At 45.4% G+C, this 14,157-nt stretch overlaps 1 protein-coding gene across 1 annotated transcript in view; it reads left to right on the top strand.

Annotated features, from left to right (window-relative positions):
• Positions 1 to 815: 815 nt before the first annotated feature.
• The window catches only part of STUM (stum, mechanosensory transduction mediator homolog), a 101,121-nt gene continuing 87,779 nt past the window's right edge, over positions 816 to 14,157 (top strand). Inside the window, exon 1 of the mRNA XM_075531546.1 lies at positions 816 to 1,232. Within this exon, the coding sequence (XP_075387661.1) occupies positions 1,037 to 1,232 (196 nt within the window). The 5' untranslated portion in view covers positions 816 to 1,036. The remainder of the gene's footprint in view (positions 1,233 to 14,157) is intronic.

The following is a 14,157-nucleotide window of genomic DNA, read 5'->3' as shown; positions in this document are numbered from 1 at the left end:
CCCTGCACAGTTGAAGGAATCGCTGCCCGCATCTCCCTTCCCCAGCACAGTGAGCAACAAGTCCAGCCCTCTGAAACTGCGCGTGTGTGTTGCGGGAGGGGGGCGGGGTGCTGTTCCATTTTAATCAGTGTTGCCAAGGCCCAGCCAGGTGAAGAGCTATGTTTTGGGTGTACAGCACTATTATCGATTCCCCAATTGTTTGTTCCCTGCCGTGCCCTGAATGGAATTCATTTGAATCAGAATGCATTGCAAGCATGCTAGGTATTCAGCATGGCACGGGACCCTTTTGCTCAGCTCCCTAGCCATTACAATTACCTTCCGAATTGAAGGACTCTACCTTGAGGCTTCAGGAGCCCCAGTGGCACCGCTTAGTAAGGGTTGGACTGTGAACTTCAAGGTCAATGGTTCATAGCCACCCCCCAAGGGTAAAAAAGAAAATGTGCTCTTCGAAAGATTCACAGCCTCGGGGGCCGACCATAGAGTCGCTGCGCCTTGGAATCGACTAGATGGCCAGATGGCCCTGAGGGTTTCATTGACCCCAAGGCTGTCCCTAAGGGCAGAAGTGGCGCCAGACGCGCCCCTGGGCCATAGTTCCCGGGTTTGCTTGTCTGAGCTCCGCTCACCTTCCTGGGGGCGGACGAGGTGGGACCCGTCACCCCCGCCACTTGTACCACCCGCTCCCTCTGCGTCCTTCTGGCTACTTTTCTCCCTGCTCGGCTCGTGGATTTTCCATTCCTCGGGAGTGTCGGCGAGAGGGCGGGGACGCGGTGGGCGGGGAGGGGCGTCGGAGCGCTGTCGCCCCAGAGTCACGCCGTCCTCCTGCGCTCCCGCGGGGCGGTGCGAGCAGCGCGGCCGCGGTCGGTGCGCGGGGACTCGGACTGCGGGGCTGTCCGCGAGCCGCGCTGCACCCGCACCCGCAGCAGCAGCCGCCTGGTCGCCCGGGCTCGGCGGGCAGAGCCGAGTGGGCGCCGCCCTCCACCTGCGCGCAGGAGGCAGCTGCGGCCGCAGCCGGAGGGCTTCCCGGGCGCACGGGGCCATGGAGCCAGCACACAAGGAAGCGGAGACTGTGGTGGCGGCGGCGGCGGCGGCCGAGCCTCGGGGGGCGTCTGCGTCCAGTGGGGTGGTGGTGCAGGTCCGCGAGAAGAAGGGACCCCTGCGCGCCGCCATCCCCTGCATGCCTTTCCCGGTGGCCGTCCTCTGCCTCTTTCTCAACACTTTCGTGCCAGGATTGGGTAAGTAGCAGCGGCCGCCACCCCGGGCGCCCTGGGAGAAGGGGTGCCCCCTCTGGCTCCCTGACATCATTCCGAGGCCGGCACCAGATGGTCCGGCCAGAACGCGTGGGAAACTTGGAAAGGAAATTTAGAAACTGCGGATGGCGGCCCCAGGGTTGGCTCCCTTGGCCCTGAACTGTACAGATCCGGGCGCCCCGAAACCTGTCTATGCCGCCCTCCTCCTCTTCTTCCCCTCCCCCCCCCCCCCCCCCCCCCGCTGCCAGGTCGGTGGTTCCGCACGTCCTTTTGGCCCAGGGGCCCAGGGACCGGGACCAGAAGAGTCGGCTAAGCAACCAGACTTTTTTGGCATGGGAAAAGTTGCCCCAGCCGGGGAAAGGCAGAGTGGAAGGAGGGACAAATGGGGTTCAGGAGACACCTCGTAGCCCCGCCTGCGCCTGCCGAGTGTAGCCAGGGTGGGGATGAGAACTTCAACCAGAAATCTCCTTCGCCTTCCCCGCCGCCAGCGCTTCCGCCGGCATCCCTGCTGTGCGCCAGGGCGGTGGGGGTGGTTTTATAAGCTTGGATCCATGTGGCTATGGGTACCCCCAAAACACCCTTCCGTTTCTGAGAAAATGCACAGCGCGCCGATGTCATTTTATGCCTTACGCCGGCTTCTCGATTTTAAAACAAGTCTAGCCCAAGAGTTGAGGGGCTGACGGGTGTCTGGAGAGGAGGAAAGAGTTGTAGTGGCCTCTCCCTTTCTCTAGATCCGCCCCCAAATCTCTGCCCTCATCCCCCCCACCCCCCAGTCAAGGGCTGTGCTTGGCAGCTGGCAAGCCGGCCTGCATTGCTCACCCCTAGCTGGCGACCTCCGGTGACTCCCAGGAGACCCACTGCTGTCCTGGAGCCAGTTGATGGCGAAGGGCTCCGAGGCCCAAGAGCAGAGGTCAGCTGGACGTTGTTTTCCGTTTTATTTTGGTCTTTCTCGCCGTGTAGCTCAGATTCCGGACATCACTTGTGGCCGAGGTGGGTAAAAGAGCCGGCTCTATGGCGGTGGTCACGAAGCTGACACTCACCCACACAAGCAGAATACACCACACAGTTTCCCCTGTTTTTTCTGTCTACTTGTCTTTCTGCCAAGAGACCTTGGTGGTGGAGTTGATTTAGCATCGGATGGCTAACCCGCAGGGTTGGAGGGTCGGACCAGCAGGCCTCCTCTCAGGAGAGGAAAACGAGGCTCTTTGCTCCTAGAGTGCTCCACATTCTCTGGCTGTGAAGAGGGTCTCCTCTACCCTAAGGGATCAAGATGAGTAGGAAGGGCCCAGTGGCAGTGGGTTTATTTGCTTTGGGGTTTGTTTGACATGGGTTTCTTTCTGCCTTGGTGGCTGCTGTGGCCAGAGGGATACCCCTGTCTGAGCAGCACATTGGGTGGCCTCCAGTTGGCCTTTCATTCTTCCCCCTACCTACCCCCCCACCCCCACACATACAATTAGTATCATCAGCAAATGGCATGGGGCCAGATCTCTTGTCCTCTGGCTTCTCAGACAGACCTCTGCACTCCATCCTTCTGTACCTACTCTGGCACCAACTGTTCCCCCCACAGCACTCTACTTCTATTTTGCATCCCATGACTCATTGCAATGACCACACGGTATTGGCTAAATAAATGACATCAGTTATAGAATTACCTTATGTCCCGGGGGGAGGGGGGGCAAGGAGATGATTTATAATGTTGTCTAAAGTAAAATGATAACAATGTCTCTAAAGTGAGCCAGAGACATATGTAAACCATAGATACATGAATGGATTGGGGGGCTCACACTTAATTCCAGCCTCACTCTAAGAACAGTCGGTTCTTATGACATGGGCCTTCTCAACACTCACTGTTGTGAAAGATCACCGAACCCATGGCTGCTATAGAAAAGTGTGGCGAAGAAACCACGCGGTGCCCCACTGTCATAAAGAAGAGTGTCTGTGATTGCTAAAGACTAAAAGGACGCATGAGTTGTTAAGTAATAGGGACCTGGGAGAGGTAACCGTGAAAGAAATGGGGGCTGGAACAATGGTTTCTAACATGTCCTTTTCTTTCCTTAACCTAAAGGGTTTTATCTGCTCTATGTCATTCTCCTTGTTAAGCTTGTGGCTTCGTGTGTGTTGCTTTGGCGTTTATCTATACAGCAAATCCAGGATAGGCAGCAGCAGAACAGAGATAGCAATAGGGCTGACAGCACCTGGGCCACGGGAAGGGAGAGGGAGGGAGGAGAATGGGGAGTCAGTAATGAGGGGTACAAGAAATAGCAAGTGTTCTAAAATTGACTGTGAGCAATTGACTTATATCTGAGGAATTACTGAAATGTGAGTGATGGGTAAACATAAATGTAGGGTCGGAGTGAACATATATATATTTGGGTCTCGACTTGAATCTTGCCATAGTACAAGAACTGTTTGTTCTAATAATTTGGCTTTGTATGATACCTTCCTGACGTGATTGCTGAAGACAAAATGAGTGCATAAGCAAAGGTGATAAAGAAAGCTAATGGTGCCCAACTACCAAAAGATATAGCATCTGGGGTCTTAAAGTTTCATAATTAAACAAGCGGTCATCTAGCAGAGAAGCAATGAAGCCCACATGGAAGAAGCACACCAGCCCATGTGATCATGAGGTGTTGATGGGAAGAGGCATCAGAAGGCAAAAATACACCCTAATTTGATGTGAAGGGGCATGGAGGCAATAGAGACCCAAAATTCACCTGCAAGGTAATTGGACAGTTTCTTTCCAGAGGGCCGCATGGAAAGATGGTAACTCCAAGGTGTGGTATGACACTGTGAGCCACATAAATAACCTCTAGTTCTTTAATATTTCTCACCTTTGCTATTAAGATTTGTATTTGTTTTACTTCATTCATTATGTTAGATTTGCATATGTTCATTTGCATATTTAAGTTTGTTCGGAACATAGAAGGCAAGATAGATAATTTTTCAGAAACAGTAACAGAAGTAACAGTTCCCTAAGGGAAGAGAAGGGGGTGGGGAAGGGGGGTAGGGGAGCTGATAGCATTGATGATTGTATAACTCCACTCAATGGGGTTAAACAACAGAAATGTATGTGAAAGGATATATTGGATTGTGTAAGATATGCCAATAAGACTATTACATATAAAAAAAGAATAGTGCTTAGGGTCTTAAAAGCTTGTCTTCAAACAAAAATCACCACCACTGAGTCCATACTGACTCATGGGAACCCTAGAGGACAGGGTAGTACTGCCCCTGTGAGTTACCGAGACTGTCACTGTTGATGGGAATAGAAAACCCATCTTCCTTCTCAGGAATTGGCTGGTGGTTTCCAACTACTGACCTCGCAGACTGCAGCGACGTAACTCCTATGCCACCAGGGCACCTTTGTGTTCAAACAAGCAGTTGTCTAAATGAAGTATCAACTAACACCACATGAAAGAAGCACACCAGCCTGTGTCATCCACGGACTGTAAATAATAAAATCCACATCCAAAGGAGGGGATGGTATCAGAGTTTAAATCGTGAACACTCAGTTTGCAGAAGCCTATGGATGACCGTAAGAGCCCAAAATGCATTTGCAATGTTCCCCAAAAGATTAAGCTTCTGGTGAATCCCCTCTGAACACAGTCCAGGGATGAGTAACCTTGCTCTCAGAGAGCATTGCGAAGTCAATTGTGGCAGATGTAGTTAGGCTAAGATGGAATACCTGATCATTTGTTCTCTCTCTTGACCCATTTTAAAATTGAGTTAGATTTAATTTTTGAAAATATGAAAGAAAAATTCCATGACACTGATGTCCATTCAGCAGTCAGAAATTCTAGGAGTCAATTTACTGGAGGAAAAACAGATTTCTGTCCATCTCTAGCAGGCTTGAAGATTGTCAGAAGGGAGACACCCGATTGATTCTACAGTGAGGAAACAGAAGCATTTGTGACCAGTGGAAGGATTGAGTTGGTGCTGGGTAGAAGAACTATGCCAGGAGACCCATTACCCACACATACATACATCCCAGGCATCACCTCCAACCAAAATCAAAGCTGATGATGTTCAGTTAATTCTGACTCAAGTTCAAGTACTGCAGAACAGATCTGCTGCATTGAATTTTCTTGGGTGTATTCTCAATGGAAGCAGTTCTCCAAGGAACCACTGGATAATTAGCAGTGGCTATCAAGACACATGTGACCAGACCACCCAGAGACCACTCCTCACCTTACTGGGTTCCTTCCTCACCCTGAGCCTTGCTTTGTAGTGGGTGGCCATAGGCGCTCTTCCCTCTTCTGGCTCCCTGCCCCAGAGCGCAGTCTTTCCCTCTTCTCTGCTTCCTCTTGTTAGATCAGAGTAGTATGGGATTTTTACAAGAAACCTACTTAAGAAATCAGGAGGAAGAGGGAGACAGGCTATAAAATGTCATAAACCAGGCGGACCTCCAGTGTCGACCTCTAAATTGTCATTGACCTCCCGGAATTTTTTTCTCTGTGCTTCCTTGCTGGTGTCCTGCCTCCAGGGAGTATTGTTTACTGGATGCCTGAGCTCCTGTCTACATTGAGTGGGGCAGCCCCGTCCTTGCTGTGCTTTTCTTTGGTGAAACAGAGAGACCTCCCTCTCTAGGGTGCCGGGAGGATAAAGTGTGATGACATTAAGCACAGCGTCTGGCACACTGGAAGTGTTCAGGAATTGGAGAGGGGCAGGAGGTCCATCTTGCTCTTTGTCCTTCTTAGAGATGAGCAGTGGTTTCATCTCTGGGCGGGGGTGCTGTGGCTGGTAGCGGTGATGCTCTTCTGACCTCTGCTTCTGAGTACCTTGTGCTGTTGTGTTCCCGCACCTGTGCTTACTGATGTCCATTCCCATGCCCCCTCAACACGCAGCAGGGTTCTGACTACAAAGCAGACCAGACACGTCTTGCATGTGGTTTTTTTTTTCTTCTTCCCAAGAGTTGTTTGAATGATCCCAGCTCCTGGAAATCCTCCACTTGACCCAAATTAATGACTCCAGATTCACCTGCTCTATCTGATCCAGCAACTCATTGCTGTACTGTAGTCAGTCCTGACTCCTGAGGATCCCATACGTTTTGGAGTTGAACTTTCTGTGACCCATAGGTTGGTCAATGATCTTTTTTGTGGTTGTCTGAATTAGCTGTCCAGTATTTTCTTCAGAAGTGCCTCTTAGCAGTTTGTGCCATACAAGGACCCCAGCTTCTCTGAAACACGGAACAAAAACTGAATATGCATGTCTGGCTCTGCCCTTTAATGAGATGCAGCTTCTTTCCATTCATTCAGAACAGCCAAAGCACCCACACATGGCAGGCACTAAAGATGTGACGATGAATAAATCAGTCAAGATTTTATAGACTGTCGGGGGAGATGGAGCAAGCATTGTTGGAATTCGATAAGTATAGTGACATGGCCGCAGACCAATGTTTTGTAGTCACTGTGAGTTTTTCCTCGAGCCTTCTAAAAAGCTGCCTAAAGGGAGAAGGAGGAGGATCCATCCTGCTCAGAAAACCCACCCCGTGATCCCAACCACTTCGTAGACTCCCACCTTCTGAAAACTGATCTGGCCACGATCCAGAGATTCCCATCTTTGTTCTGGAAAGCGCCTTCCCTCCGAGTCTTCTCATCTGCATATCGTATGAGAGCCCAGGTGTTGGGCTGAATGAAATGTGTTTCTTCTTCCCTGGTGTCTTAGGCATGCATGCAGTGATACTCCTCTATGTACTATGCAGTTAGCACCCGCTCCATAAAAACAGTGGATCCTCTCCTAGAGAGTGGAAGGCACTGGAAGTGATTGGTGAGTACTCAGACATCTCATTGGAACAATTCAAAATAACAGTTGATAGAGTCATTCAGCAAAACCTTCCAACCACGGTGGGTTCTTTCATATTCCAACAAAGGGAATTGATAAGTACATACACAATTCTTCATAAATGTAATAAAAGTTGATTGTTATGTCCCCAAACAGTTGGAGAGTTTGTTTAGTGATCAAGGGTATAATTTTACTTTTAAAATTGCATCCATTTTGATTGATTTGATAAAATGAAAATGCACTGGAGACACAGTGTGGGAATTGTGCCCAATCTGACCCCACCACACTGGGGCGAAACACTGCGGGTGTGCAACAGAGCAGCAAGGGGAGCAAAGTGATGAAATCCCTGGGGAATGCCAAAAATAGACTTTGGGGACAGAGTGTGGCACCCATATCTAATATGCTGCCCGTCCTTTGAGATTCGACTAAACTCTCGATTCCCTAGTAAAAGCACCACGGGCTAACTCACGTCCAGTATCTCTCCTTTCTCTAGGCACGTGGATCAAATTGTTGATTACTCATATCCTACCTTGCAGCATCTTTTGAACTGTTGATTTTTAATTAATATTTTCATAGTTTATTCTTTATCTAAATAGACTGTAAGTCCCTTGATCTCAGGACCTATTTTAAATTTCTCTGACATATTATATACTATCGCATATTGAATAGAATTATGCTTCTGGAATGGACACTAGAGAGCATGTCCAGTACCTTTATTTTATAGGTGAGTCAGGCCTAAGGCTTCAAGTTTACCTCCTCCTCCTATTCATTCTGTCTTAGCAAGTTACTTAAGGTTGTAGTTCAGCAAGATAAGGTATCAAACTGAGAAATAATATATGCGATACAATGGGTTCAACGTAGGGCATCCATGAAAAGAAACTCCAGAATTAAATCGTGTCATAATTTAATTAATTGCCTAGAGGAAAGTGTTCAGTGTTCATTAGAGTTCAAGACTACAGAGCTCCAGGGAAAAAGCCCCTGAGAGTGGCATGAGACAGGTGCCTTCCTCATAAGGAGTATGATTGGGAACCTCCAAGAAATTAAGGATTTGCTAAAAACACACGATGATGAGCTGCAATGAAGATAAAAATCTATACAAAACAAGTAAGATCCAAATTTACAAATTAGATCTAGAAGTCAACAGGTATCAAAAAAGAAAAACAGAGACATTTCAATCAATAACTGGATTGAGAAGGGATTTGGAAGCTATCTGGAACATAGTGTAGAGAGCATGTTTCTTTACCAAATCTTATTGGAGAGGTAATCAGAGACTTTAGGCAAAACAAAAAGCAAACAAGTGAGTCTTCATGGAAGGCTTAGTCCAAATATTAAGCTAATAAAAATGTGAACTGATTTGGAGCAAGTAGTGGGATATAAGAAAGGCTCTTTTAAACACATAGTCTACAGCATTGGCTCAATGGCACATGATATGGGCATTTCTGCTTGGATATGCTGTGAAGAATATTTGCGTTGTCATAGTAATATAAATGATTCTCAGTGGGTTTTAACTTCTGAAACCAACTATAGGCAAAGCATGGAACACTACTTAATTATAGCCTTAAGGGAGAATATCAAAATCTCCACAGTGACAATGTGAAATGTAAAACACAACTTATACAAGTTGGGAGGTAGGAGAGGAGAAATTAAAGTGTGATTGACTAGATTATAATTCCCAATTATTCACTGGCATCCCTGAAAGAGGACTGCACCCCCCCCCCAACATTATGTAACTTGCCGTGCTTCCTGTGGTAGGAAAGGCCTTTGGTGCTCACTGGTCACGTGCCTTGCTTTGATCAGTTGGATGTGAGTAGAAGTGATATGTGCTCTGCTCAAGTTGACACGGACAAGGCACTGGGAGATTGTGCCATTGTTATTTTTTCCCCTCTCTCATGTGTGTCAAATTGGCAAGGCCATGATTCCCAGGGGTTTGGCAGACATTAGGTAGTCCTCCTCCATTTGGTGACCCGGAATGAACAGCCGTTCCTTTCGAAGGAGAGTTTCCTTGGCGACACAGCCCGCATCCCAAACACATGACATTCTAACAAAGCTCTAAGTTCATCTTACAATCCTCTTGAATATGGAAAGTCTTCAGCCTACCTCCTGACCCCACACACATGAGACTTGTTCGCTTCCAAAATTGCTTGAAATGAATTGGCACTAGCCATTCTGAGTCACATGACCAGATGGTTCACTGTGCTATGAACAACTCGTACAAGAGGAATGGAGTCGTTGTCGAAAAGACTGTTTCAAGATCTGCCTTGAGACACACTGCTGTCTGCGAAAGGATACGATCTGTATGCATACTAAGAAATCCAGTCAATACAGCTATCTTTGAATGCTGCACACTAACCCCTAAAGCCAGTGCTGAAGAAGTTGAAGAAGTCCACCAACGTCTTCAGTTTGAAGATGACAAAATGTGCAAGATGCATTAATAATCGCTGATAATTAGAAAGAGAAAGTTAAAAACAAAGAGGAAGCAACAGTCATTGAACATATGACCTTGGTGATAGAAACAATGCTAGAGAACACACGAGAGGATTCTGCAAGACCAACAACTTCTTTACTGCAAATAGCTGTTTTCAAAGCCTTAAATGGAACCTATGTACGTGGACATCACCAAATAGAATATGCAAAATCAAATTGGCTATATTTGTGATGAGACTATGGAGAAGCTCAATATCACCAAAACAAAACCAGGGGCTTATTATGAAACAAATCATCCATTGCTCATAAGCAAGTTTAGTTTGAAGTTGATAAAAATGAAAACAAGTGCACAAGAGCCAAAATACAATCTCAAATATATCCCAAGTGAGTTTAGAGAACATCTCATGAATAGATTTGGCACTTTGAACATTAAGACATGACAAGCCATGGGATGATATGAAGAGCATCATACATGAAGGAAGCCCAAGGTCATTAAAAGACAGGAAAGAAAGAAAATATGAAAGTGGATGGCAGAAGAGACTCTGAAACTTGCTCTTGATCATAGAGTAGATAAAGCGAAAGGGAGAAATGATGAAATAAATGAGTGGGGCAGACATGTTCAAAAGGCAGCTAGAGAAGAAAGAATAGAATAGTATAATAAAATGCACAGACCTGGTGCTAGAAAGCCCCACCCCAAGCTTACCTCAAGCTGAAAGAATTGAAGAAAAATTCAAGCATCAAGTTGTAATATTGAAGGATTCTATGGTCAATACAGGAGACCTGCTGGCTTAGTGGGTTGGGCTACTAACTGCAACATCAGCAGTTCAAACTCACTGGCCACTCCACAGGAGAAGGATGAGACTGCCTGCTTCCATAAAGATTTCAAGTCTTAGAAAACCACAGGGGAAGTTCTTCTTTGTCCTGCAGGATTGCTCTGAGTCAGTGGAAGTGGATTTGTTTTTATAGGAAACATAATGATTAATGCAGGAAACATCAAAAGATAGAAGGAATACACAGAGTAGCCATATCAAAAGAATTGGCCAGTATTCAACCATTTCAAGTGGTAGAATAGGATCAAGAACCGATAGTACTGAAGGGAAAAAGTTCAGGCTGCACTGAAGGCATTTGTGAAAAACAAGGCTCCGGGAATTGACAGAATGCCAACGGAAAGGTTTCAACAAGATAAGGAAATACTGGAAGCATTTATTTATGCCCAGAAATTTGTAAGAGAGGTACTTGGCCAACCAGCTGAAAGAGGTCCATATTTGTGTTCATTCCAAAGAAAGATGATCCAATAGAATGTGGGAATTATTGAACAATATAATTAATATTACAAGCAAGTCACGTTTTGTTGAAGATAATTCAAAAAGCGTTGCAGCAGTCCACTGACGATCAGAAATCCAAGCTGGTTTCAGAGAAGGCACAGAGCCAGGGATGTCATTGCTGTGTCAGAGCTTGGCTCAAAACAGAGAATGCCAGAAAGATGCTTATTTGTGTTTTATTGACTCTTCAAAGGCATCCAGCTGTGTGGATCACAGCAAACTATGGAGATCCTCAAATAGAATGGGAATCCCAGAACACTTCAATGTATTTATGAGGAATCTGTACGTGGAGAAAGAGGCAGCCAATTGAACAAAACAAGGAATACCGCATCATTTAACATCAGGACAAGTGTGTGTCGGGCTGTATCCTCTCATCATGCTTGCTGAAGCTGTATGCTGAACAAATGATCTGAGAAACTGGATTAGATTAAGAAATTGAAGCATCAGGATTGGAGGAAGGCTCATTAACAACTTGTGATATGCAGATGACACAATCGTGCCTCCTGAAAGCAAGAAAGCACTTACTGGTGAAGATCAAAGACTGAAATCTTCAATATGGATTACAAATCAATGTAAAATAAGACAAGGTGGCCACCATAAGGTAGAGAGGACTAACAATTATCGGCAATACTCCCTATTTTCTCATTTTTTCTTGATTCTGCCTTCACTGTGATTTTTCCTCCACCACGCACCTAAACTTCACTAGTTAGGGTTTCTGACTGCTAAGTACAGAGGCTCGTTCTCCAAGTGGCGCAACAACACTGGAAACAGTTGTCCACTCTCTCCTCCTTGAAGCTCATTCCTTGGCTCCAGGAACACCGCCGTTTCCCGATTTCTTTATACCTCACAGCTCTCTCTCTGTTTTCTCTGCTCATCTCAGCGATCTGAAACTTGGGAATGACCAAGGACTTTATCTTCCCCCTCCTGCCTATCCACACTTCCTTGACGCTTTCTCATCCAGCTCCTGGCTTTAAAGTTCATCCTTATGACGATGCTCCCCAAATTAAAATCTCCAGCTCAAACTTCACTCCTGAAAAGTCATCTATATAATTTAATACATCTACTATGGAACCAAAAGTATACTAGACTTTCCTGAACCAGAACCTAACCCCCAATCTTCTTCTCCAAACACCTTTCTCCTTCATCTCAGAAAATTGTACCCCTTTCGATGCTCAAGCTAAACATGGAAACTTATCCTTGACCCGTCTCTTTTTCTCACACCATATGGCCAATCTGTCAGCAAATGCTCGTGGCTGTCCTTGCAGGATCTGACCACTTCTTCCCACTTTGCGGCTACCTCCCTGGTCTAAACTTCCATCATTACCTGAATTATTGCGTTAGCCTCCTCAATGGTCTGCTCATGTTTCATGGTCGTCAATTCTTCCATTCGCTTTAGCCACTCTGTATTCAAGAGCAAGTTTCCGAGTCTTTGCTGACCTCCACTTTGAATTTTTCTTTTTTCCTAACTTTTTAAATTAACATTTGCTTTCATCATGTATGATCTCCTTGATGTTATTCCATAATGCACGTGTTCTTCACTCATTAGTGTTCAGTGGGTCACACCTGTTCTTGAGATGGTCTCTAGACTCAAGTTGCATATACATGAGGTCATGTACCACACTGTATTTAAATTCCCTGCTTATGTGTACCTCCCAAATCATTTATAATCTCAATTTGAAATGTCACATTGTCGTAATGGGGTTAGAAACATCCTTGCGATTTTGTAAGTTGACTGAAAACTGCTCAGTGAGTTCCCCATTAAATACATATTATATTAACAGATATTATATGTTAGGTCACAGGTTGGGGTAGTGACATTTTGATAACTGACAGGGTCAGAGTCAATAAAGTAAACATCATACACATTTTTATGAGACTTATGATGAGCCTAATTTCTATAAGGATTGCATATGATGATACAGAAGAAGTTTGTTCCAGTAATGGTTAGGCAGAGGGTTAGACATAGGAGAGCTGACTTCTGAGTGCCTTCAGTAGCTTCTCATTCACCAAGCATGCATTGTGTTCCTACCATATGCCAGGCTGTGTTCTTAGACTTAGGATAAAGAAAATGCAGGTCTCTCAAGAAACTATTGGTCTAATGTGAGGGTATTCATATCGGTTGCATTGAGTTGATTCAATGCCTACAACTTAACTCCTAATTGGACACTTTTGACCTAAATTCTATCCAACCCTGGATGATCCAGGCCAGGTGCTATAGACAACTGGGACTTTAGACTCTGTTCTTTCAGGCCATACAACGTCCTTCATAGGGCCACACCAGAAGGAGTCGATGTGAAGAACCCACTAAGTGAACTGGGCTTTACCTCAAACTTACCTGTACCCCTGGACTTAAGGCTGAAACTCCCTAGTGTGAGAAAAAGCAGATGACTGCTATCCCAAGGTTATAGAACTGGTGGTCATTGGACTTTGGTTCGGATCTTTTGCCTTGAGGGTGCTCAGTGAATGTCAGCCCAGGGCTACCATATACTTTCTATTTTAATACCTTCTTTAATATTAAATAGCTCTGGTGGAATAATGAATTACCCTTTGAGCTTCTAACTGTAAGGTCAGTAGTTCAAAGCCACCAGCCACTCCACAGGGGAAAGAGGACTTACAGTCTTGGAAATCCACAGGGACAGTTAGTTCTACCCTGTCCTATAGAATCGCTATGAGTTGACATGGACTAGACTCTATGGCAGTGGATTTGGTTTTCTGGTTTGCTTTATTATGAGTGTATCAATCTGGTAGGAATGCTCTGTCATTGTAAAGGAATATTATTGAAAGTTTTGCCCTATCACTAATCTTCATTAATTGTGTAAATGGTGTCATCACTTAAGAGTTTAGTCTGTACAAGTCAACAATGTATGTATTATGGTGCATAGCTAGCCTACACTCATAAATTTTCCTTTCCTCTACAGTATCTTAAATTCTATACCATTGGCTAAATTAATGACACTCTCAATAAAATTTACTTATGCTGCAGGGGGATGATTGATAACTTTCTCCATCATAAAATGCCATTGATGTCTCTAAGGTAAATAAGAGACATATGTTGAAGGAAAGGAAGGGGTATTCCAACAAATCCAGGGACAAGGGAACAACAAGTGATCAAAATCAATGGTGAGGAGGGCATAGGTTGCCTGGTGGGATTTGACTAAGGGCAATATAGCTGAGAGGAATTAGTGAAAACCAAATTAAGGCCAAACATGATAGTGGGACAAGAGGAAAGTAGAAGGAAAGAAGGAAAGAACTAGGAGGCAAAGGACATTTATAGACGCCTAAATACAGGCATGTACATATGTAAATACATTTATATATAATGATAGGGAAATAGATCTATGTACATATATTTATTTGTTAAGTTTTAAGTCAGCAGATAGACA

Source organism: Tenrec ecaudatus, chromosome 1 (genome assembly GCF_050624435.1).
Source record: "Tenrec ecaudatus isolate mTenEca1 chromosome 1, mTenEca1.hap1, whole genome shotgun sequence".
NCBI classification, from domain to species: Eukaryota; Metazoa; Chordata; class Mammalia; order Afrosoricida; family Tenrecidae; genus Tenrec; species Tenrec ecaudatus.
Note: the sequence above shows the minus strand (reverse complement) of the source record. Positions and strands in the feature narration are given on the sequence as shown.